This window comes from Podarcis erhardii, assembly GCF_964252035.2.
Source record: "Podarcis erhardii genome assembly, chromosome: 7".
NCBI classification, from domain to species: Eukaryota; Metazoa; Chordata; class Lepidosauria; order Squamata; family Lacertidae; genus Podarcis; species Podarcis erhardii.
Window position 1 is genome coordinate 26,766,294 of NC_138511.1, and position 26,747 is coordinate 26,793,040.

Consider the following 26,747-nt stretch of genomic DNA (forward strand, 5'->3'; position numbering starts at 1 on the left):
AAAATCCACACCAAGATTCTTTATATAAACCCTCCAGGAAGCTCCCATATGTTCTTCTGACTAGCCAGAAATACACTGAAAATGCAAAATTAGGACACGCTTACACCGCAAAACAGAAGTGTCCCTTTTTTTAATCATACAAAGTGTATTTTTTAAAAAAAGTTTGGCTTTTTGTTCCTACAGAATCTAAGTTCCCTCCTCCTTTTACTTGTCATGCTCAGTGTGGTATACCTAAAGGAAGAAATGTGTACTAGTAAGAAATAAAACTTATCCAGTGAAAGGCAGTGTGGTGTAGTGGTTAGAGTGTTCAACACAAAAAGAACCCCCCCCCTTGGTTCTTGAAGCTTCCTGGATTAACCAGATACAAATGAGTTGAAAGATACAAATTGGGAGGGGAAGAATCATGGACACCACCTTGAACTTTCTGAAGAAAGATGAGGCATAAATAGAATTCATTAAGCAGGAAGATGAAAGACAAAACCAATGTGATTACTGGTGGGAGTTCAATGCAAAAGAAAAGAAAAGTTGATAGCCTTTGTGCGTATGATTGAAACAAGATTATTTCAGGGTGTTTTTGTGTGTGCATCCATAAAAACGTAACGCACAGAAGAATCTTGATGAAGTCATACCTACAAGAGTATCACAATTGCCCTTTTTGCAGTGTTTTATAAATGTGCATCAGCAGTGGCGTCGCAACAGGGGGGAATGGGGGGAGGTATGCCCCGGGTTCCATGTTTGCAGGGGTGACAAGAAGTCATCCTGCGGGGGCTTGCGGGGGCACGAGCAGCCATCGCACCGCCGCAGCCGCCTTCGGAGGATCCTCCATTTGCGGGTGTAGCCACAAGCAGAGGATCCAGGCGCCAGCAGCAATCCACTAAGTACAGCACATATGCGGCATCGCATGCATGCACTGTACGTAGCGACACCGCACATACGCTGTGTAGAGGTTTGCTGCCGGTGCCACTCCAGAGCCATATGGACGGTGCCGGGATCCCTGGAGAGGTGCTGGTGGCAAACTGCTACACAGTGCATGTGCGGCGTCGCTACATGCGGCACATGCGCTGCACATGCACCCTATGTCGTGATGGCCGTCCCGGGTGTCACAACGCCTTCCTTCGCCCCTGCACATCAGTTGCACAGAGAGGGAGGAAATTCTGCAGGATCTGAGTGCTACAGCAAACTACACAATACTCCTAGGGCTTGAGTTAGCATCAGACATTCTCCTGGTTTTAACTGGAATTCAGAAGAAGTGGAATGAATTAGAAAAACATTTAGAAATATGTCATGGTTTCTGGTTTGGGCCCTGCTGAGGAGCCCACAGAGGCAGCCAGGCAGGTTGGTAGCTTCAGAACCATGGAGAGCACCTAGCGTTGGAAGCTGATAGAGGTCTTTTGAGCTTCTGCCACCTCTCCTAAGCTCCCCTCTCTTTGGAGAATTGGAGTATCTTAAAGGGCCAACCCTCTGGCCTGAAAACAGGCACTTCCCCTGCTCTTTTGCAGTGTTGGATTTGCCAGGCATTGTGGTTCCTTAGTTCCAGAGGAAGGAGCCCCTAAGAGCCCTGCTTTTGGTTCTGCAAGCCCTGGTCCTGTGGCTTCTGCCTGCCAGCCTTGAGTTCAGTGGTCTACTGATCACCAGGGGCAGGTTCAGAGTCAGTTCCTTAGCTGATGACCCTAAACGGACTCAGCCCAGTATACCTGAAGGAGCGTCTCCACCCCCATCATTTAGCCCGGACACTGAGGTCCAGCGCCGAGGGCCTTCTGGTGGTTCCCTCACTGTGAGAAGTGAGGTTACAGGGAACCTTGCAGAGGGCCTTCACGGTGGTGGCACCTGCCCTGTGGAACACCCTCCCACCAGATGTCAAGGAAATAAATAACTGACTTTTAGAAAACATCTGAATGCAGCCCTGTTTAGGGAAGTTTTTAATGTTTGATGCATTACTGTATTTTTATTCTGTTTTTAGTCCTCTGTTGGGAGCCAGCCAAAGTAGCTGGGGAAACCCAGCCAGTTGGGTGGAGTATTATTATTATTATTATTATTATTATTATTATTATTATGGCTTCTGGTAGCTCTATTCTGCATTGGTCAGACCTCACCTGGAGTCCTGTGTCCAGTTCTGGGCACCCTGGTTTAAGAAGAAGGAAACTGACAAGCTGAAAGGTGTTCAGAGGAGGGCGCCCAAGATTATGATGGGTCTGGAAATCAAGACTTATGAGGAATGCTTAATATATCTCCAAGTATCTGAAAGGCTCCCACATGAAAGATGGAGCAAGCTGGTTTTCTGCTGCTCCAGAGGGTAGGACCTGAACCAATGGATTCAAGTTAGGAGATTCTGACTAATTATTTGGAAGAACTTTCTGACAGTAAGAGCTGTTTGACAGTGGAAAGGACTCATTCAAAAGGTGGTGGACTCTCCTTCATTGGAGATTTGTAAACAGAGGTTGGATGGAAATCCGCTGGGGATTCCTTAGCTCTAGTTGCTACATTGCAGTGGGTTAGACTAGATGTTCCTCAGGGTGCATTCCAACCCTGCGATTCTATGAATCAGCGTCCTGGTCACTGCTGGACTCTGCGGTCATGGCAAATGGGGGAAATTAGAAAATTTAAACTGATGTTGCAGGATTTCTTCCCCTGCTTATAGGGATGTCCTGGATAGAGCTGTCTCCTCCTGACTTTGTTGGGTGACCCTACTTCTGATACCTGTTGCGTGCTATATTATTGGAGCTGGAGCAAGAGGAGGGGGAAGTTGCTGACTCAAAGAGGAGTCCTCAGGTTGAAAAGCAGCCAAGGCAGATGCTGGCTGGCTGGCTGAAAGGATTGATTGGGATTCCATATGCAGAACACAAGCTGAGGGGTCAATTCAGGCAGGAGAGGAAAAGAGCTTTCCACCTGCAGGAGAGAAAGCATCGTCTTTTGCAGCTGGTTAGATAGAGGATCAGCGTCAACCTGCTCTCCTTTTGCCCACATTGCTATAAGCGGCGGGGGCAATGGGGACTGATGGACCAGCAGTCTGATCACGCCTGACAGAGGGCAGCATTCGAGATGTGACAGGTCGCAAATTTGTGCTGCAGGATGACATATCTCGTTGCCCTGAAAGGCATGCGTGGAATTTGTAAATCATTTGAGAACAATCATCCAGCAGAAAGGTCATGGTGAAACACACAATACCTCACCATACAATGGGCCAATGAAATGTTTTAACTCTTGCAGTGGGTGGGGGGGGGTCTAGCTTTGTGGCCAGTCTCCCTTTGAAATCTTATTTGTTTCAGGATTGTTTCTCTTCATGCACTTACTCTCGCCCCCCACATGCACACAGAATTAAAAGTGGAACCCTATTGAATGTAAAAAGGGAGGGATTGGGGGAAAACTGTACAAATTTCCAACATGCCTTTCCACCTTAGGTAAAGGGACCCCTGACCATTAGGTCCAGTCATGGCTGACTCTGGGGTTGTGACGCTCATCTCGCTTTATTGGCTGCTTTACTTGTACTTTGAGGTGCTTTCGAACTGCTAGGTTGGCAGGAGCAGGGACCGAGCAACAGGAGCTCACCCTGTTGCAGGGATTTGAACCGCCAACCTTCTGATCGGCAAGTCCTAGGCTCTGTGGTTTAACCCACAGCGCCACCCCTTTGTACCTTAAGGACTAGAAATTTACTTAAAAATTCAACATGCTGGGTGGGATTCCCTCCCCCTCCCCAACACACACATGCCATCAATGGAAGCCCTGAACAATGAGTTCCATATTCACAATGGGGCTTTCCCTCACCCTTGTGATCCCCTATGCTCCCTGAAATTGGTTCATGGGGTTGGGAGAGCCTTCAGAACATCCCATGTGGGGAGGAGAGGGGCGATTGTAACATCTGGCAAGGTGTGAGTGGCCGAGGGTTACTGTGCAAGCTCCATGAAAGAGTGGGTATGGCGATCACACAGGGTCCCCAGACGGACGTTTAACGGTCTATTGATCCCTGTGCCACCACTGTGCTCGCTTCCCCGCTGCCACCAACCAGTTACTCTCTGGTAAAACAGTGAGTCCAGTCAGTTGTTAAAAGTGAACCAAAAAAAAACAAGTTTATTTTACTAACATTAACAAGTTTTGGGTTTCTCAGATAATATTCCAGTCAGTATCTTAACTTTAGTTTCCTTAGCGGCCTATACCTTCCTAATGCCTTCTGACTTATTATCTCAACTGTTTGACTGACTCCTCTTAACAAATTCTCTCCCTCTCTCACACCAGACTAGCCCAGCCCACAGACTTATCTTCTCTGTCTCTCCTAACTCCAGACTGTCTTCTCAACAACTCGTAACTCACTAAAAACCTCTGTGCTTAAATCTTATACACCGTTAACTCTGCCACCTGGGTTCCCATTGGTTAGCCATTTTACAATTAGTTAACCCTTTCCCTATGAACCCAGTATGATGTCACACACATAGGAGGGCAAACACCACAGTGGGGATTGGGACCTGGGGCTCCCAGGTCCCTACTCTCTGCTGCTCTAACCACTGCACCTACACTGCTCTTTTCTACCCTGATCACAGTTGCAAAACGAGTGTTTTCTGCTTGGGTGCCCTGGTGTAGTCTGGAACCATCAGGCAGCAAAAGATTTCCCTGCCTGGAAGACCACCTGTTGGTAAAAAGCAGGCACTTTCTTGTCTAATCACTATTAAAACTTTGGCGAAGCCTAGGAAGGGAGCTTCTCCTGGGGTTAATGGATGTGTAATGGGTTTATTCAACTGTAGCGAAAACAACCGCAGTTGCTTAAGAGTCCAGCACAAAGAGTCCAGCTCGAGGAAGCTGTGCTTAAAACATGCACGGTATCGAAGGGTTTGTCTTGCATTGCACCTAGCCTCCAGTTCAGCTGGTAATTGCAAGATTACAGTAACTAAGAACTAGCACCCTAGTTTGCGTGGTGCCTTTTCCAGACTATAAGCCTGCGGGAAGGGACTGGCTTTTGTAAGCAGCTCTGGAGTCAGTTAAGGGGGTACTGAGCTGGGTTGACCCAAGTTACATAATCAAGAAAACAAATTTAATGAGAGGTGGGCTTTGTTTTTACATTTCTGGCATGGCAATGGAACTGATATTTTTCATTTTAATTTATTCACAGTACTATATAGGATTTTTATGTAGCCCCCTTCCCCATTTCACAGGTCACTTGATTTAATTTAATTCTGAACAATGGTTTTGGCTACAAATTGTCAGAATATACAGTGGTACCTTGGGTTACATACGCTTCAGGATACAGACGCTTCAGGTTACAGACTCCGCTAACCCAGAAATAGTACCTCGGGTTAAGAACTTTGCTTCAGGATGAGAACAGAAATTGCGCCGCCGCAGCACGGTGGCAGTGGGAGGCTCCATTAGCTAAAGTGGTACCTCAGGTTAAGAACAGTTTCAGGTTAAGAACAGACCTCCAGAACGAATTAAGTTGTTAACCCGAAGTACCACTGTAACAGTAATAATATTGGTTTTTAATTTAAAAAATTAAAAAGACAGAGAAATATCATAAATCTACTTTCTAAGTGCTCAACTTTTTCCATGCATTTCCACCCTATTGCTCTTCTGCTTGTTGGTGTTATTTTCTAATTAACATGAATTGTTTTATCTATTTCACCAATGGGTTTATCGTTCTGCCATCAGTCCTCGCATCCCCCTCCCAGTTCCCCTTGACCCCCATTCTCTGGTCTGATGTTTGTTTTTCATTTTGCAAGCCATTTGCGTCGTCTGATTACAATGTTTGAAGACGTGAAGGATCATATCTAATGGAAGCAACTTTAAAGGCATGGGATAAATGCGTGTCATTTTTTGTGGCAAAGAACAACAACAACATTACACCTCCCTAAAAAATCCCTTTGATGGGTTCTGAGCAGGAAATGACTCCAGATTGCTCTGTTTTCTAGGGCTGTGATTCAGAGTGTGTGTGTGTGTGTGTGAGAGAGAGAGAGAGAGAGAGCGCGCATCAACATTTGTCCTTCCTCGTTTGCTACAGCTGTAACGAGGGTGGGGAATTAACGAACCTCATGACACGTCTGTCACCTAATAGCATCCTGATGAATGTACCGCCCAGTGTCCTTTTCAAAATAATTACAAGTTATCAGCTATCTGGTGCTTGCTGGGAGATGGAAGTGTGGTTTGTGGGGCAGCTCCCGGGTGTCGGGAAAGCAATAATTTGGTCTCCTTGAATTATGATCATCGTGGATTACAGGAGCACCAAGAGGCGCTCATTGTTTCAGGCACTCAGCAAATGCATCTGGCAAAAAAAGCATCCCTCCTAAAAGCTCTTATTACCCTCCCAGGTCCTTCACAAAAACAGCTGGCCTTCTCCACTCCCATACAAGTCTATATTGCAATGAAAGGGGGGTGGGGATGCCATGCCATCAGAGTTCACCTCTTCCCACATTCATCCACAAAGGGCGATGTGACCCCGGCGACATTCACCCTATAGCTTACTTGCACTGAGTCAGACCCTTCTTCCATCTTTGCGTACACTGACCGGCAGCAGCTCTCTGGGGTTATAGGCAAAGCACATCCCCAGCCCGACCGGGAGATGCTGGGGATTAACTCTAGGACCTTCTGCAGTCCCAGCAGGTGCTCTATAAGACTGAGTTGTGGGTCTCCTAATAAACATAGGAAGCTTCCTTATGCTGAGCCAGCTGCGAGTGGTCCACCCAGTTCAATGTTGTCAACACTGGCTGGCAGCAGCTCTCCAGTGGTTTTCCCAACCCTACCAGGAGGTGCCACATATTCAAGCTGGGACCTTCTGCATGCAAAGCAAGTGATCTAGCGCTGAGCTAAAGCGAGTCCCCACATACAATTGCTCCTTCCTTACTTCTCCCTAGGCATTTTATTTGTTGATTTGATCTGGATGCCCTTTGTAATAGAAAAGCAGGATAAAATCATAGGAATGTAATCGTAGAACTGCTGTATACTTAGTGAGACCAGTGGTCCATCTAGCTGAGCTTTGTCCACCCACACTAACTGGCAGCAGCTCTCCACAGTTTCAGAGCCCTAATTTCAAGGCACTGGGGCCTTGAACCTGGGACTTTCTACATTCAAAGTGGATGATGCTCTGCCTTTGAACTGTGGCCCTTCTCTAGGGCTGGGCAATATATTGATATATCGTCCAAAACCGGTTTGAAGCTCATATCGTATTTACAGGACCGCCTCTCCTGGTATGCCCCGCAGAGGACCTTAAGGTCCATGAATAATCATAGTTTAGAGGTCCCGGGCCCTAAGGAAGTTAGATTATCCTCCAACAGGGCCAGGGCCTTTTCAGTGATGGCTCCGACCTGGTGGACTGCTCTGTCCCATGAGACCAGGGCCCTGCAGGATTTAACTTCCTCCCGCAGGGCCTGTAAGAAAGAACTATTCTGCCTGGCTTTCAGTTTTAACTTAGCCTGATCTTTTATTCCCCTTCCTTCCCTTCCCCTCCCCTTTTTATGAAGATTACCTGCTCTGGGATCCCACAGCTAATTCTCCCCGGTCTCCTCGCTGGCCCAAATAGGACTAATTTAGCCAGCTAGCCCTGGTGATCATCTAATGTTTATTGGATGGATTTTCCCCCTAAATTGATTTTTGAATTCTGAATTTATTGTTATTCACGTTTTATACTGTATTTTATGCTGGTTTTTGTTGCATCAATTAAGTGTTTTAAATTTGTTGTTAGCCACCCTAAGCCCAGTTTTTTGAACTGGGAAGGGTGGGGTATAAGTAAATATTTATTATTATTATTATTATTATTATTATTATTATTATTTTGTGATATTGATTTCATAATTTTTGACCTGGCAATATATCCCAAATTATGGTGTGTGCATGTGCATGTGTGCGCTATGCAAAAATCATGATGCAGGCAAAACCGTGAAGGCAGCCAATGCCTCTTCATAGCTCCATTCTTACTTCAGACATTGTGATATATCACTATATCATGATGTTTAGCTGGCGATATATCGCAATGTAGTGAAACCATTGGAGGTTTTCAAACAGAGGTTGGATGGCCATCTGTCAGGGATTCTGTGATTTTTTCATTGCAGGTGGTTAGACTAGATGAGCCTTGGGGTCCCTTTTAACTCTACGATTCTATGTTTGCTTTGTTACAGAGAAGAGAGGCCTCTCATTCCCACAGGGAAGGCAGTCTGCCAGTCCAGACTGCCGTTAGATTTATGCGAGGGCAGCTCCTTTCGGCCTCTTAGAGGAAGCAAGTTCCCCTTGCCTTTTCTCTCTGATTCTTCAGCAGCTGATCTCGGCTTGTAAAGGGGCAGGCAGGGGCCAAGAGGCAGAAGCATTTCTGGCTTGTAAAAAAAAACAAAAAACCCTCCATGTCCTTTAACGAGCCATTTAACTTCTCTCTCCGCACCAGTGTCCACGTTTTGTAGAACAGAGTTGAAAAGCCTGCCTTTCATAGCTGTCAACTTTTCCCTTTTCTTGCGAGGAATCCTATTGAGAATAAGGGAATTTCCTTTTTAAAAAGGGAGACGTTGACAGCTATGCTGACTTTCCCAAGGTGGTAGCGGGTAGGAGGATCGGCAGAAGTTAAAGGGAGGAGGGATGGACCTAAATCAAGACCTTCGGGAGAACTTCTGAAGGAATTGAAGTGATGCAAGGCAGCAAGAGGCTTCTGCAACTCTGAGACGAAAAAACGAAAGGGCGGGATTGCAGGAAAGAGTCAGGGAGGCAGTCTGCATGGTCTCAGGGGTCTCCCAGACCAAATGTGGGCTTTAAGACACTCCCTAGACTGCACCTCTCCTCCAGCCATGCCTCCTTTGCCCAGGCCAGATCCCTCAGTGACGTAACGTGTTGTCCAGAAGGGAATGTGGCGCTCAGGCTGAAAAAAGATTCATCCAGCCTCGGTCCAGTATACATGAAGGAGCATCTCCACCCCCATCGTTCTGCCCGGATGCTGAGGTCTAGTGCCGAGGGCCTTCTGGCGGTTCCCTCATTGCGAGAAGCAAAGCTACAGGGAACCAGACAGAGGACCTTCTCAGTAGTGGCGCCCACCCTGTGGAACGCCCTCCCATCAGATGTCAAAGAGACATCTTACATTCAGAAGACATCTTAAGGCAGCCCTGTTCAGGGAAGTTTTTAATGTATGACATATTAGTGTATTTTTGGTGTTTGTGGAAGCCGCCCTGAGTGGCTGGGGAAACCCAGCCAGATGGGCGGAGTACAAATAATAAATTGTTGTTGTTGTTGTTGTTGTTGTTGTTGTTGTTGTTGTTGTTGTTATCCCCCCCCCCCCCGTTGTAGTTCAACAGAATCTGGAGGACGCCATTTTGCCTTCCTCTGGAATCTGAAGCGGTGGCAGCAGTGGGGATGAGAGGGACAAAGAGTATACTACTTGCCCAAGTGGTCCCCAAAACTGGGATCAAGAATGCAACAATCATTTAACATACATCCTCTGAGCCATTTAAGCACACACATTCGCTCCCACACAACGAGTAGATCGTAGAGTTTGGGGAGGGTGGGAGGGAGCCAGAACTGAAGACGGTAAACTGTAGACATAATGACTGTGCGGCACGATTCATTGTTGAACCCACGGAGTGGGTTTCATGCTTGATTTGGGTAGTCATTTTCTCTTTATCTCCTCAACTGTTTTGCCTCCATTTTATCTCCTTGACTCTCTTAGCTGGTGGTGAGGACAGGCTGTTTTTCGAGATTTTGCTTTGGTTTGATGTTAATTGAGGGATGCGGGTGGCGCTGTGGGTTAAACCACAGAGCCTAGGACTTGCCGATCAGAAGGTCGGCAGTTCAAATCCCCATCACGGAGTGAGCTCCCATTGCTCGGTCCCTGCTCCTGCCAACCTAGCAGTTCGAAAGCACGTCAAAGTGCAAGTAGATAAATAGGTACCGCTCCGGCGGGAAAGTAAACGGCGTTTCCGTGCGCTGCTCTGGTTCACCAGAAGCGGCTTAGTCATGCTGGCCACATGACCCAGAAGCTGTACGCCGGCTCCCTCGGCCAATAAAGCGAGATGAGCGCCGCAACCCCAGAGTCGGTCACGACTGGACCTAATGGTCAGGGGTCCCTTTACCTTTACCTTTGGTGTTAATATTTTCACCGGCCACGCCAGTATTTTAATGGTTTGGCCAGTAAAACTGAGTTAAGAACCTGGACTGGGAAGAGACTGATGGATTAGGTTAACGTGGTCCATCTTCCTGTTCTCACAGTGGCCAAGTAGATGCATCTGGGAAACCTACAAGAAGGACCTGAGGGCAATGGCACTCTCTCAACCGTCGCCTCCGTGGTTTCTAGCAACTGGTATTTGGAAGCATTTTTGCCTCCAACCATGGAGCCAGAACATAGCCATTGTGGCCAGTAGCCATTGGTAGCCTTCTCCTCTGATCCTCTTTCAAAGCCATCCATGTTTATGGCCATCATTGCCTTGGGTTCCATAGTTTAACTGTGCTCTGTTTGAGGGAGTTCTGTTGTTCTCTCTAATGCCTGAAGAACCACCTTGTGCCCCTGGTTTCTTCCACCATCACCACCACTGTGACCCCCAGGCACACCTCCAGTCTTCATCCCTAAGCCATCAAGGATTGCCTTAGCTCCACCTACAAACAGCCAGATTTTGCAGTGGCTCCACCCATTTGGCCTTTATAAAAATCCTAGATTCAAGTAGTTGCTGAGACAGAAGCCAAGGCCACGTTTTTGCCTGGGCATCTCCATTTCTCAATCCTGGACAGTGGGATAAAGGGAAGCACCCATGGGCTTCTATGGAGCCTGTTTTCCTCCCTGGCAAACTTCAGGGAGTCTCCTTGCCCAGATGAGACTGAGAAGAGCGTCTAGGGTGGTTGTTTATTTAACTCTAGCACCTAGTTTCCTAGAAAGGAAGCTGCTTAAAGAGTCACTTGATGGTGCCATTGGCCGTAGGGCCAGAGTCCAAAATCTCTGGAGAAAACATCAGAAAATCCCTGCTGGATCACGCCAGTGGCTCATCTTGTTCAGTGTCCTGGCCAGATATTATTATTCCCCCCCCCCCCCAATAATTTTTATTAATTTTTTCCAAATATCTTAAACACAATACAGCTTAACAATATTATTCTCCTTTCAGTCTATACCTTATCTGAATTAACTTCCCTCCTCCCTTCCTCTGGCTTCTCTACATTGCTCTTACTTAAGCGTGATTACTATATATACATTCTATAAATGTCTATAATTCCTTTATAAATTTTTGTATTATACTTTAGACATACATTCCTTATTATATTACAGCATTACATCTTGTGGTCTAACCAAATGTTTCCAATAAACGTTATGAGTTTTATGAGTGTCTTTATTTATGTACAGTTTTCTCTAAGTATACCATAAATTTGGACCATACTTTTTGGTATTTCTCATCATCCTGCTGTCAGATTCTTCCAGTTAGCCTTGCTATTTCCGCATACTCCAATACTTTCTGTTGCCATTCTTTAATTGTCGGAATATCCTGTTGTTTCCATCTCTGCGCGAGGAGTAGTCTTCCTGCTGTTGTGGCATACAGGAAGAATTTCTGATCTTCCTTTTTAATGTCCTCTCCAACCATTCCTAGCAAAAATGCCTCTGTTTTTTAATAAAAGGTATATCTAAATATCTTTTAAAACTCATTATACTATCCCAAAAAGTCTTCACCTTGTCCTGGCCAGATATTAATATGGGCCTCCTGCAAGCAGGATCTGAGTTGCAGCAGCAACACTCTCTACATTTGTCATCCCCAGCAACTGGTATTCAGAGGCATTTCCTGTCTGCTGTCGCCCTCTCCGTGCTCTAGAATCCTGCCACTTTGTTTCCCAACCACGGCTTGGGGTAGCAACGCTGGCCGCCAGCCCACTTCTGCTAAACGTTTCCTTTCCGCTGCCTCTCCTAGGCACCATTAAGACAGCGGCTCCTCTCCCCCTTTTCCCACGAGGACGACCCTTTAATTCACTTTGGTGCTGTGTACTCACATTTATGTGTTGCAAGCAAGAGAGACCTTGTTCTTGCAACGCTTCCAACTTTTAAGTGACGAGAAGTGCATTGTGCATGGGGGGAGTCTGCCGCTTGATCAAATCAATGTCTCTCACTTTGGCCAGCTTGGGATGTGTGCACAGGAAGCAAATGGCAGCCCCGGTTGTTATCTTTCTTCCTCATCGGAAGTCGCTCTGTCGCTGAAGCTACCTGAAGAGAAGAAAGCCTTTCGCACCAACACCTGGTCTCTGGCAGTTGCCTCACTCTCTGATCAATGGGGACGTAGCATTTAGAGGTCAGGCAAATTGTGCCCCTGCAAAGCTCCCTTAGCAGTGCTTTGCAGGCACCAAGAATCAACCAGTTGCCATGGTTGCAAAGCCCTGTGCACGACTCTGGGTGAACCCTGACCATCAGCTGGTTGCCATGGCTGAACTCGAGTGTTGTGCAGCACTTTGAAGCTCTGACAGTCAGCTCAGAATATAGGAAGCCGCTTTATCCCGAGGTAGACCATTGGTCCAGCTCACTTAGTGATGCCTGCACTCACTGGCACTGTGGTGTTTGCCCGTTCTTTCTAAAATGTCTGTACAGGGGGAGAGAAAGAGTTAATAGGTAGACCAGGAGAAAAGGCAGCGGTGGAGCCTACCTGTTTATAAAAGGGCTAAGCCCAAGGTTTGGGTTGTTTGGTTTTAGTTGGTTGGTTGGGAAAGCAGTTGGCAGACAGTTGGAAATAGAGAGACAGTTAGTGCAGTTGGTTCTTATGTGAGGGGAGGTAGAAGAGTTAGAGACAGGATAAAAATAAGACTAAGAAGGTCAAGAGTAACAACGTTTTGAATGCAGTTAAAGTTTATTTGTGTCTGCAATAAAGTACACTCTTCTTTGTTAACTTAAGAACCTGACTGAGAGTGATTTACTGGGGAGGACCTGGTTGGTGGCAGCGGATTAGTGGTGTACGGGTCAATAGTCCATGAGACTACCGGGGGCTCCGTACAAACACCACAGGCTCTCCAGGGTTTCAAACAGGGGACATTCTCATCCCAATGTGGAGAAGCCAGGGGCATAGGAAAGGGGGTTCGGGGTGTGTGGTCTGCCCCGGGTGTCATCCTTGGGGGGTGACAAAATGGCACACCGTGGAGGGGGAAGCACTTACCGCAGTGCACCCAAACCATGCATCTCTCCTGGGAGTGACACGGTGGCTCGGGGCCCCACGGTGCCCAAAATGGCAGCATGGGGCTTGCATCCACAAGGCAGACTCCATGGGCAGCTCACCGCACCGCCCCCTGGGTGGATTGCCGCGGTGCCCCCAGGTGGTGCCCCCATGCACAGGCTCAGACAGAAGGGGGGCCATATGGGCCACTTGGCCCGGGCCTCCAATTCCAAAGGGGCCTCGGTCAGCATATTTATCTATATTTTCCATTTTGTCTTTATATGCAGATATGGTTCAAGCCTTGAAATAAAATTATTTGTCAGCATAACTTTTGTGAAAATTATTTACAGTAGTACCTCGCAAGACGAATGCCTCAAAAGACGAAAAACTCGCAAATGAAAGAGTTTTTCGTTTTTTGAGTTGCTTCGCAAGACGGATTTCCCTATGGGCTTGCTTCGCAAGACAAAAACGTCTTGCAAGTTTGTTTCCTTTGTCTTGCAAGTTTGTTTCCTTTTTCTTAAAACCGTGCATTCATTTCGAGGAGCAACTCATAGCACGCGGTGTGGTAGCCTTTTTTGAGGTTTTTGAAGACTTTGGTGATTTTTGAAGCTTTTCCAAAGTCCGTGCTTCGCAAGACGAAAAAATCGGAAGACGAAAAAACTCGCGGAACGAATTAATTTCGTCTTGTGAGGCACCACTGTATATACTTACTTATTTATAAGACTTCAGTTATCCCCAGGGTAAAAAAGGGGGCACATTTTCTACCTGGCCCGGGCCTTTGCCTGGCTCTGCAAGGCCCTGCCCATGCGCAGCTGTGAGGAGGTGGGAACCTTTAGTCTCGGCAACTGGTTTCATGGAATAAGACCCAGAGGGAATGAGCTGCTGTGCTTATTATGCCTGACACTCAGCCAAGTCTGTGAAGAACGTGTTTTTGCTACTAGAAAGTTAACACCAACTTTGAATTGTATAATTTTCCGACAGGCTCACTCTGTGACACCTGACATCATTGTGGTGCCAGATCACCGAGAGGTGGGGTTGCCACACCTACTGGTCAAACTTGGGGTGGCAGAGGGAGAGATTATTAGATTCACCCTGCTGGCCTGATCCAATACCCCACTGCTAGTCAAAATACTTGCACTTGGTTTCTATGAGTACTACCTCTTAACCTTAAGGTTCCCAGGTTACTCTTGTCTCACAGCTCTTAAAGGAACAGGCACCACCTTCTGTTGGAGGAGTGTAAGGCAACCTCACCCAGTTTCAGGAAGCTACCTTAAAAAGAAGAAAGTCTCCCCAAAACTTTTCTTGTAGCAAATTGGGTGTCTGTGCCTTAAGGGGCCTGGATGCCCAGGAAATGGATTTGCTTCAAGTGTCCATATATTAATTGCAGTAGTTGCTCTTTCACCAGCTCCATGAATTTGGAGCTAACCCTGAATGATTTCAAAGCATCAGGAAGCTGTTTGGCTTAAGGGGACTAGCAACACGGTGGTTTGGCTGTCTATTGGAGGTCACTGGTTTGACTCTAAACCAAATTAGCATTGCTTCCTTGGATAGTTATTGCCAGTTCCACAAGGGCAGCATGAGAGTGAAAAAGGTATTGGCTGTCAGGCGAAATCCCAAGTTTCTAGCTTAAAAAGATGTTTCTGGCTTCAAAGATGGCACCATTTGGCCTCTAACTATCTGTGGCCTTTTAGAAGTGGGTGGGGTGATTTTAATGCATTTTCCCCTTGGTTTAAATGTACCCATATGTGTTGTTTATTTGCTTGGTGGTGAGTTGCTTTGGGGACGCGGGTGGCGCTGTGGGTTAAACCACAGAGCCTAGGGCTTGCTGATCAGAAGGTCGTCGGTTTGAATCCCCGCGACGGGGTAAGCTCCCGTTGCTTGTCCCTGCTCCTGCCAACCTAGCAGTTCGAAAGCACATCAAAGTGCAAGTAGATAAATAGGTACCACTCCTGCGGGAAGGTAAACGGCGTTTCTGTGCGCTGCTCTTGTTCACCAGAAGCGGCTTAGTCATGCTGGCCACATGACCCAGAAGCTGTACGCTGGCTCCCTCGACCAATAAAGCAAGATGAGCACCGCAACCCCAGAGTCGGCCACGACTGGACCTAATGGTCAAGGGTCCCTTTACCTTTACCTTTATTTTTTTATTTTTTAATAATATTTATTAGCAATTTTTGTTTTAATTACAATACCAAAAAAATCAATACAACACATCTCCTAACATGATTTTCTTAACTTCTTGGACTCCCTCTCATCTCCCACTCCTGCATTCCTGACTATAAATTTTTTCCAGCAAATTTATCTCCTTGTTTCTATTCTTATTGTCTAGTTTTCCAATGTTATATCTCTAATTTAAATATCCTTTATTTAAATCTTAAAAGTTTAAATATAACCGAAAATTTCCAAAACTTTATCTTTTCTTAAATTTAACTTATCTTCATATTTCTCCTCATCTAGCTTAATGGTGCCAAGTTGTTTTTACTCTAGCATCCTTCTTAACATTCATACAATTTACAATATTTTTGTAGATAAATCTTGAATTTCTTCCAGTCTTCTTCTACCGTCTCCTCTCCCAGGTCTCGGATTCTGCCAGTCATCTCGGCCAGTTCCATGTAGTCTATCAGTTGCATCTGCCATTCTTCCAGTGTGGGTAAATCTTGGGTTTTCCAATGCTTGGCGACGAGTATCCTTGCTGCTGTTGTTGCATACATAAAAAATGTTCGGTCCTTCTTTAACACCTTCTGGCCGACAATACCCAGGAGGAAGGCCTCTGGTTTCTTAGGGAAGGTATACTTAAGTACCTTTTTCAGCTCATTATATATCATTTCCCAGAAGGCCTTCACTCTACCTTTACCTTTACCTTTAAGTTGCTTTGAGATGCCTGGGGCAAGGAAAAGCAACTAACAAGTTTAATAAAATACAAATAGTCTTGCTGTATCAAGCCAAAGGGGGCCCATCCTGTCCAGAATCCTGTTCTCACCATGATCATCTAGATGCCACGATGGGAAGCCGATGAGCAGAACCTGGGTGCAACAGCAGCACTTTCACCACTTGCAATTCTCAGCAACAACAGGAATCTGGAGGCAGTGGAAGTAGATCATAGCCGTGCGCAGCCATCCTCCTTGCACACACTCAGGCACACATGCGATGACCAATTGCCCTACAGTTTTGCAATCCAAATAGACCCGTTGAAAAAAATCTTAAAAACAAGAGGCAGGCCTGCTAAAGGTTACCAGGCAAATCGAAGATACAAGCCCGCTTGAGTCTTGGCTTGTAATCCTGAGCATTACTGCATTAAGGAAAGTGATTCGTGATAGCTTACATAACAGGCTGTTGCTTCCTCGCAGTCCCTCCTAACAGGATTTATTAAAGGAGGGGAGACTTAGAGGGAAAAGTGTTCTGCTCATTAAGCCTGCCCCTTTGAGACATCAAGTTCATGCTCTTTTTAAATGTCTCCAACACAATCAATCCAGCGAAAGCAGAATCCGCTGTCTTGAGTCGCTCTCGCAGCTCCTTCAGCCCAAGCCTGTTGCAGTTTCCTTGGAGGGTGGTGGGACTTTCGTATCAGAATGGACAGATCTGTCAGTTTCACTTTCTCACAGTTTCTCATTCTTCCTTTTAAAAGAAAGGAGTTTGTTTTAAAATACAGTCAACACAACTGCTATGTGTTGAACCTGCACAATTTCAATTTTATGCAGTCGAAGGCCAGACGCAATCACGCAGATTGAATGCATGGAAAGCAGAGAGGTTTTTGTGTGGGGTTTTCCCAATGTGGAAAGAGTTTTTAAGCTCTCCCTCTTGCTTAGTGGGCTATGACAGGGTCTAGCAAGCTTTCACAGGACAGCCCCGCAAGATTTCATGACAGCCTCCCAGAGCCTGGTAAGCAAGTCTGAGAGCTTAAAAGCACTGTGCCTTACTTGGGGACAAGGTCTGCTCAGCACATGACTCCAGAAGGTAAGATTGCTTGCACAGGGATGATTCCAAGGGAGTGCTCCGACTGGCTGTGTTTTTCCTTATATTCCATTCCAGGAACGTAACCCCCACACGAGTTGCAAGTCCCTGTATGAGAAACAAAATTACAACCAACAAACTTTCCCAACACTCCCCTTTCCTCCCCATACAACCAGTTGCCAGCATTAAGGTGAGAATTCGGATGCTCTCGTTTCTCTTTTTTCTTCTTCAGTAATTCAGTGTGACTTACAAGTGCAGTTCAGGAGAATCTGGGGCTACTCCAGTTTGTCTGCACAGTGAAGGGGCACAGTGAAGATATTCAAAATCATGTAGGTTTACTTACAGATTCAAGGTCTTAGTCGTGCATTGTTCCCTGCAGCAGCAAGGATAATACAGGCAAAATGCTCTTGGGTAGAAAATACAGCGAGATAGCTTTAGCCATGTGCTCTAAGCTCAGAGCTAGCTTAGAAATGTCTGTCCTCACTGGCTACATGCTGCAGAACAAGTTTGTGTTTCTAAATTAATTGTGCAGAAGCCCTAAGATGGCTCTGTTAGAAGTCATGTGCCCATCTGGGCTAAACACAGTCTCCTCAGACGTCCTTCTTCAATGGTTACATTGTGGAAAAGAATATGGACAAAGGAGGAACCTTGACTTCTTTCCATGGTGAGGGGGCATGGCCTAACTGAGTCTATCTAGCAATAGCAGTTGGGCTTAGTTATGTTTGACTGCAGTCTCTCACAGTGTGGTGGTGGCGCTTCAAACAGCACTTTTGAGAAGTGCTTTAAGACAACCCCTGCTTAATTACTTCTCAAAAGCACTGTTTGATGTAGCTTGCACACTTCTTCCGGGGAACCAGTGTCCCTTGGCATCATCCAAGAGGGGGAAGCTGCCTTTAGCAAAAAGGACAGGTGTTTCTTCATTTGTAGCCTTGTCCCCAAATGCTGAATCAAGTTTCCAACCCCCCAGCTGCTCCACTGGAAGCAAAAGCAGTTCAGGGGATTAAGGAGAAACCTGTTGGGTCCCATTCCAAAACCATGTAGTGCTGTGACTTCATGGAAACATTGAGAAAGAAGATCTAATTATTATTATTTTAAAACCCTCTTTTGCCATCTGCTGGCAACCACTGGGCAGTGTTTGGCTTGCCAGTGCCAACCAGTGGGAATTGTAGAGCTGGAAGGGACCCAGAGGGTCATCTAGCCCAACCCCCAACCTGATAGGACATATCATAATGGTTTTGTATAATTCTATGGTATAACTGCACTTGGAATACTCTGTGCAGGCAGTGTGGTATAGTGGTTAGAGTGTCAGACTAGGACCTGGGAGACCAGGGTTAAAATCCCCACTTGGCCGGTCTGTCGCTCTCAGCCTAACCTACCTCACAGCGTTGTTGTGAGGATAAAAAAGGAGGGAGGGGGAGAACTCACAGGAGAAAATGCTGGAACTAAAGGCTTGCATTCAACTAATTCCTACTCAGAGCAGACCCATTAAAATTAATGAAACTAAGTTAGCCCTGCCTGTTAATTTCATCGGGACTACTCTGAGTAGGCCTAGTGTTGTAGTCATTGCTAGTCGTGCTCAGAGGAGACCCACTGAAGCTAATAAAGTAAAGGTAAAGGTACCCCTGACCATTAGGTCCAGTTGTGACCGACTCTGGGGTTGCAGCGCTCATCTCGCTCTATGGGCCGAGGGAGCTGGCATTTGTCCGCAGACAGCGTCCAGGTCATGTGGCCAGCATGACTAAGCTGCTTCTGGTGAACCAGAGCAGCGCACGGAAACGCCGTTTACCTTCCTGCCGGAGCGGTTCCTATTTATCTACTTGCAATTTGAGGTGCTTTCGAACTGCTAGGTTGGCAGGAGCAGGGACCGAGCAACGGGAGCTCACCCCATTGTGGGGATTCGAACCGCTGACCTTCTGATCAGCAAGTCCTAGGCTCTGTGGTTTAACCCACAGCGCCACCTGCGTCCCTAACTGAAGCTAATAGGTCAATGTAATGAAGACATACAAAAATGCTTTATATGAGGAGGGAAGATTGCCTTGCAAAAATGTGTTTATTGGGAGAAATTTGCTCAGAGGTAGAGGAAGAAGGAATGCGACTAAGTGTTGGCACATCCATGCTTTGCATGCAAAAGATACCAGGTTTCAAAGTTTATTTGAAACCATGAGGACTAGCATCTTTACAAGACGGACCATAGTGCCTTGCATGCAGAAAGGGTCCCAGGTTCAGTCCTTAGCATCTCTGGGTAGAGTTGGGAGCTAGATATGTCTAAAAACCTCGGAGACCCACTGCCAGTCACTGTTGATCAAAGGCTGCTAACTTAATGGCCGTTCAGATGTTGTAGGACTGCAATTCCCATCACTCCCTGACCATTGGTCATTCTAACTGGGACAAGGAGAGTTGGAGTCCAGCAATGTCTCTTTATATGAGCAGGTCTCTCATGTCCAAGTGCTGTCCTCCCTGACTGGCGGCAGCAGCAGCAGCTCCCCTGAGCTGAGAAATGCCTGTTCCTGGTTGCGGTCCCCAAAATCAGGGACCGCACACGAGTGCTTAGCTGTGATTCCTGCATTGCAGGCAGTTGGGCATTGAGTCTCGGGGAACCCTTGTAATTCTATGATTAAACAGAGGTTGGGTGACCATCTGTCAGGGATAACTTAGCTGTGATTCTTGCATCACAGGGGGTTGGGCTGGATGACCCCTGGGGGACCCCTTCCAACGCTACAATTCTACGATTTGATGTGCAAAACATGTGCTCTGTCTCGGAGCTACAAGCCTCTCTCTCCCCTCCCATCCCCAGCGTGACGGGGCAGTGCATTATGGGAGGACGGCAAATTCTTGTACCAAAGCTTTTCCTTCCCAGTCTCTTTCTGCTCCCTTTTCTTCTCCATAACTCTAATAATGGGGCCGTTTCACACCTTCCCCCGTGAGAAGAAAAGGGGGGGCCTGGCTGAGCAGCTTCAAAAGAAAGAGCTGAGTCCAGAAATCTTGTTTGGTGTAGCTTAAAACCTCTGATTGGAAGGCTGAGCCAGGCAGGTGAAGTTCTTTCCCTGGGCACGCCTCCTTCCTCTCAGTGAGCTCATGCTGGCAAACTCTGCAACCTGTAACAGGGTCAGGTTCCAAGGTGCTCAGGTAGCGCAAAGGGCACTTCCTGCTTTGGTGGGGAGGAGTCAGGAGGGGAAAGAAAGAAAGAAAGAAAGAAAGAAAGAAAGAAAGAAAGAAAGAAAGAAATCTTTCAGATCTCCAGGGCCGAGTCTCCCCTTCCCCTCTCCAGACTCCACACCATGAAGTCGGAAAGCGAGGAGAGCAAACCTGGTATGTGGGGAGAGATGTTGCTTCCACGGTTACCTGTCTGAAAATAGCTACCTCGTCTCGGGCCTCGTCTTTTGTGGGGCTTTTGCTGAGGGTGTTTGAAGGGAGATCCCTTTTGCCACATTCTGGGCTGGCTTTCCTTGTCCTGCGAGTGGATTTGTGTAAGTTTGTGCATTTGTTACAACAGCCTCAGGGAAACACCAGAGGCCACATGGGCAGGCTGTTGTTGTGCAGGCAAGTCTCTGTCGTCTTCTTTTTTAAAAAGCACCTTGTCAGTCGCTTTTAAACTTGCCGAGGCGCGAGAACTAGGAGCAGCCACCCAGAACGGCGCTCTCTCTCTAGGGCATGGTTCATTTTTTCCCTTCCGTGTGTAGGGAAGGGGAATCGGAGCCAGCGCTGAGCCTCTGAAATGATAGCCTTCAGGGAGGTGTGGTTGCAACGCTACTAACAGGGCACCCGAGCCCCAAACAGTGACGGACTTGTTGGATAGTGCCTTGTTCGAAGGCTGGGAGTTTGACAGGCTGGGAGTGGCAGGTGGGCCCTCGGTGCATGAGATAATTCTTAACGTGATCTGTGGTTGCTAGGAGCCCATTGGCACCTTGGGTTTTAATTAGGACCGCCCTTCCGGGTTGCCTCATTGCCAGGTGTCTTGGGTCGGGGGCCTTCGGCACACGGGGTTGGAGAACAGCTGTCAGGAAAGGTGTGCTGCACCTGAGGGTGTGTAGCAGTGTGTGTGCCGTGGCTTGCGTGTTCTTCTTGTGCTCACACCGACGAGGAAATTGCAGGAAAGCAGCAAAAAGAACAGGCCAGGGGGGATGTGTAGGTGATGTCAGAGGGTGGGGTCCCTCAAGCCAAATCAGCTGCAGCCTCCCTGGAACCCACACAGTATTTCCTGGCATTAATATAGGTAGCCATATATGTGATGCTCTGCAGGTGTTGGACTCCAACTCCCATCAGCCCCTGCCAGCATAGCTAGTGCTCGGGCATGATGGGAGTTGTTGCTGCTGCAGGCATCCGCCTGTCTTGAGAGACAACGGAGTATACTTCTGGGGGTGAAGTCAAACTGCTGTTTTAGCAGCACTGAAGTGACCTGGGCAGTATGTATGGAGGTCCTGGGCTGCCCAGATGACAAGTCTTGCTGATGTGGTCCAAAGGAAAGCAGAGCAATACATTTGGCACCAGCTTGGCTTCAGGAGATGCCAGAAGGAGGCATACAAGGAGCCACCCAACTGCCTTAGGGACTCCACTCCGGATTTATGTATGGTTTACTCCTTAGCCTTTTCTTCTCCCAAAGATATTTTGCAATGCAGCAGAGATTTAGGATCAGAGCTTTCTTTCTCCTAGATGGGCTACCTTCCCAGGTTGATGAGTCCCATCTGCCTCTCACTTCCCTCTACAGCATGTACAGAAACCGCCTTCTTGGCTGTTGGGCCCACTATTGGTCTCATCCGCTTAATGCACCGGAGCCTGCCTTTGCATGCAGGAGAAGTCCCTAACTCACCAAGAGTTTGGGACCCATTTGCTACCCTCACCTGGTTTAGCTGGCTAGTCAAAGCTGTTCCCAGGGTGTGGCTGTTGTCACCTGCTGACAGCTTCTAGGAGCCCCAGGTGAGAGCTGAGTGCATGGTGGGGATCAAAGGTGGGTAAACTACCCCAGAAGCAGCATGATGCCCAACAACATCTTGAGGGCACCATGTTGGCTACCGCTGATCTAGCCCCACCCCCGTGTGATCCTGAAGGATGACAGGCAGAGTCTCTAGCTCAATATCTCTGCAGAGTTGAGAAGGCAAATATCCCATGTACGTAGCTCAGTGACAAAGAATCTCAGTCCAGTATATCTGAAGGAGTGTCTCCACCTCCATTATTCAGCCTGGACACTGAGGTCCAGCACTGAGAGCCTTCTGGTGGTTCCCTCACTGCGAGAAGCCAACTTACAGGGAACCAGGCAGAGGGCCTTCTCAGTAGTGGCACTCGCCCTGTGGAACACCCTCCCACCAGATGTCAAGGAAAGAAATAACTATCTGACTTTTAGAAGACATCTGAAAGCAGCCCTGTTTAGGGAAGCTTTTAATGTTTGATGCATTACTGTATTTTAATATTTTGTTGGAAGCCACCCAGAGTGGCTGCGAATGCCCAGCCAGATGGGTGGGGTATAAATAATATATTATTATTATTATTATTATTATTATTATTATTATTATTATTATTATTATTTGCATCCAGGTTCAATCTCCAGGAAGAGCTGGGAATGTCCCCAGCCTCAAACCCAACAGCGCAGTTGCCAGCCAGTGTTGACAATACTGGGCTAGATGGACCAATGACTCAGTTGTAGGCAGATTCCCATGCTTCTCTATCTGCAGAAGTGCGAGAGATTTGTGGCCTTTGCTGTGTGCCCACATGAGAATTCAATGAGAGTGGTGGTGGGGTGCTTATATGAATGGATGGGTACCATTCACCATCATAACAAGCCATGTGGCCGATGGAAAACATGCTTTCTTCCCCCCAGATGTCACTCAAGGCAGGAGAGTTAAAAGTAGCATGTGACTTTCTCTTTCGTCTAAGGCAGGGGTGGGTACCTATGTTTCTCCAGGCGTTGCAGGAATCTATCCCATCATCCCTGGCCATTATCCCTTCTGGCTGGGATTGATGGAGTCATCTGGAGAGCTACAGCTTCCCTATACCTGATCTATGTCCTGAAATCACTGATACAATACTTAGGAAGGAGAGAGAGAAATTCCTTGCTGAGATCTGAGGAGCAACGACTGGAACCTTGACCAGCATTTGAGTTGCACAGAACCTTAACGATTGGTCTATATAAGAAGTGTTTTGCAGCCCTGAGTTTGTTCGTCCTCTCAAGAGCTTTGTGAATAGTCCCATTTTACAGGTGGAGAAACAGAGACTGAGAACCAATGACTTGCTCCAGGTTACCCAGCACGGTCCCCTCAGCTGTCTGAGCCCATGTAGCTGAAACAATGGCAGACTCCTTCCCTCTTTTTTCCCCCTGCCTCAATTTCCCTATTTTTGTTCTTTCCTCACCTGTTGAGTTTTAAATTGTAAGCTGCTTGGGGGAAGGACTTGTCCTCCTATAAAGATGTACACAGAGGGACCTTTATAGATAAGAAGTAAATGCAGCATTGCAGAAAGTGAAACGGGCAGCCTAAACCCTGCTGGTCTCAAGTGGTGCAAAGGCTTTGGCTCTGTTTTCCTCACCCACAATAGAATCATAGATTTGCACAGTTGGAAGGAATCCCAAGGGATTGCAACTAAGAGGCCCCCAATTTTTGAGCTTGCAGAGACGGGTGGTGATGTAGGCTCAGTGCTTTTGCACATTCATCTGTGAGATCACTTGCAATGTGAAATCATGAGGACTAAGTGGTTATAATTCTGTAAATACTGAGCCACAGATCCAAAGACTGGGAAATGGATAAACGTTTCAAAGTTCTTTGGAAACTGTTGCCTGGCTCTCATTCTGCATAGAAATAAAAAACTCCAATTATACACCAATTAAAAACAACCCCTAAAGCAAACTACCCTTTCTAAATTATGGAAGTTGTGTTTTTTTTAATCTCTTCCCTGTGTGGTCTGCATATTGTTATATCAAAGAGTAGATATTTGGAAAGTATTTCCCCTCCCGCCTCCCCAATCTCCAGCCTGAATCCTCAGCTGAAGTTACAATTTAACTTTTGGGTAGTGGACTTTGTCCTTGTATGGAAGGAACCCTACAAACACACCCATTAACTGGAAGAGATTGGGAACACTGGTCCTAAACCAACCCACCCACTTACTGAAGTTAACAAACCTAAGTTAGTTGTGTCCATTAACTTCAGCAGGTCTACTCTGAGTAGGAATAGCATTAGCCAAGACCCCATGGAATTTGGCTGACTGCCCAGACAAGGGTTTCCCAAACTTGAGTCTCCAGCTGGTTTTTTTGGACTACAAGTCCCATCATCCCTAGGTAGCAGGACCAGTGGTCAGGGATGATGGGAACTGTAGTCCAAAAAACAACTGGAGGCCCAAGTTTGGGAAGCCCTGCCCTAGGCAGTGAAGCTGTTTGGAGGCGTTAAAAACAAACAAACCTAGCTCTTCATCCAAACTCTCCCATTTAAATTTTCTCTTATCTATATTATTATTCTTAACATCATTATCATTATTACTTACTACGTTTGTCACTTTTAACAAAAAAAAAAAAGTTTTGAAGTCATTTATTTATTTCTTATGCATTTATTCATTATTGAGTTCAATGAGACTTGCTCCCACATTCAGTGTGTATATGGCTAAACACCGGCCCTTCAGATTTTATTGAACTCCAACTCCCATCATCCCAGACTATTGGCCATGCAAGCTGGTGAATGGTGGGAGTTTAGAGTCCAGCAACATGAGGCAGGCACTGGTTCACCACCCCTGTTGTGTGAAGGATTGCACCTTAGCCCCCACCCAGGAGTAGTAAAAGGTAAAGGGACCCCTGACCATTAGGTCCAGTCACGGACGTCTCTGGGGTTGCGGTGCTCATCTCACTTTATTGGCTGAGGGAGCCGGTGTGCAGCTTCCGGGTCATGTGGCCAGCATGACTAAGCCGCTTCTGGCAAACCTGAGCAGCGCACGGAAACGCTGTTTACCTTCCTGCCAGAGCGGTACCTATTTATCTACTTGCACTTTGACGTCCTTTTGAACTGCTAGGTTGGCAGGAGCAGGGACCGAGCAACGGGAGCTTACTCCATCCCGGGGATTCGAACCACCAACCTTCTGATCGGCAAGTAGTAGTAGCTCCAAATATTGGAGAGAATTTTGTTTAGATGCCCTCCCTGAGTAGACCAACCTCCTTTTTCACTCCCATCAACACTCTCTGCAGACACATCATACATTTGAAGTACTCTTACATCACTCTAACAGTCATGAAGCATTCTGGCAACTGTAGTTTGGTAAGGGTCAGAGAATTATATCTCTGGAAGGCCAACGCTCTGATAAACTACAGTTCCCTGGATTCCCTGTGGTTGTGAAAGTGGTATAAAAGTGCTTTAAATGTATGGTGTATGGCTGTGACAGGTGCTGTTTTTCTAATACTAAAAAAGAGGTGCCAGAACTCACCAAGAACGCCTCCCTTGTTCTCACATAATGGCAATGGCAGCCACCTGAAAAGTGCCAGAAATGAGTTCCAGCTGGAAAAAACACCCCTGGGTGTAAGACACTTGTTTGCCAGGCTCCTTCCAACTCTTAAGATGCTCTGATTCCTATGCCCACTTACCTGGGAGTCGGCTATATCCACATTCAGCCATACAACTCAGTGGACTTACTTCTGAGTAGAGAAGAGCACATCACTCTTTGAAACTGGGACTGCACTCCTCTTGACATAAACGCTTTCCTGTACTCAATATTTGGGGCGTCTTTGTGAATATTTTTAAATAATATTTATTACTTTTAAACCTTACAAAAAAAAAGAAGAAAAGAAAAAAGACAAAAAGACAAAAGAAATAAAATACAATACAATACAACATATAAACAATGCACAACACAACATTAACACATTAAACTAAACATAAAAAAATTAAAAATAACATACATCATACCGTTTCAATGCCCTATCTTTCATTCCCTCGTTTCATCGACCTCCTCTCACCTCCCTTTTTGTATTCCACTTCTATTAATTATTTCAGCAATTCCTTTCCCTTTCTCTATTTTCTGTCATGTGATTATCTTAACTTATTTTAACCTTATCTTCCATTAATACCATAATACTTATTTATACTTAACTCCTTATAACATTTCTACTAAAGCCATATAATTTCATTCCAACATTTTTCTAACACTCATTAATTTTACAATATTTCTGTAAATAAACTTTAAACTTCTTCCAATCTTCTTCCACCGTCTCTTCTCCCTGGTCTCGGATTCTGCCAGTCCTTTCCATCTATTCCATATGGTCCATCAACCTGGTGATCTTCTGTCCGAGGCTCTTAACACTTTTCCAAGTCCCTTCTGCAAATCTTCTTCATATTTATACATGCACTTTACTTTGTCTTCTGTTGATCTTGTTCTTAATTTCCTTCCTTTGATGCCGAGGAGTAGATCTCGGGGAGGCTCCAACCTAGCAATGTTTTTATTCCTTCTCGACAGGTCAGCCAAATCTCCATAGTTAGCACTATAGTCCAAAAGTCCTGAAACAATTCCTGAATAGTTTCTGTATAGATGTTCACTTTTTGTCCCAAATCAGTCACTTTTTGTCCCAAATTGTCAATTTTGATAGTCATCACATCCGTCTTCTTCTGAAGCTGTTCCAATGAAGCACTTATCTTGCATAATGCAATCACTAAGGCTTCTTCTGTCGACATTCTTACCAATCCAAGGTCAATCCCAGGTTCTCACAGTTTTTTATCTCTGCAGCTGGTAATCCCCCCAGCTCCACTCCTGTAACAGTTTCAAAGGCTCCCTCTAGAGGGAAAC

The 26,747-nt window shown here is 46.4% G+C and overlaps 1 protein-coding gene across 2 annotated transcripts in view; it reads left to right on the forward strand.

The window, feature by feature from the left end:
- The window catches only part of LOC309346872 (kazrin-like), a 212,993-nt gene that overhangs the window by 114,400 nt on the left and 71,846 nt on the right, over positions 1–26,747 (forward strand). Inside the window, exon 1 of one of the 2 annotated variants that reach the window (XM_081871168.1) lies at positions 20,102–20,312. The exons of the other annotated variant lie outside the window; for it this stretch is intronic. Coding sequence (XP_081727294.1) covers positions 20,282–20,312 — 31 coding nt within the window. The 5' untranslated portion in view covers positions 20,102–20,281. Of the gene's footprint in view, positions 1–20,101; positions 20,313–26,747 lie in introns of those variants that run through there. 2 annotated transcript variants of the gene reach the window in all.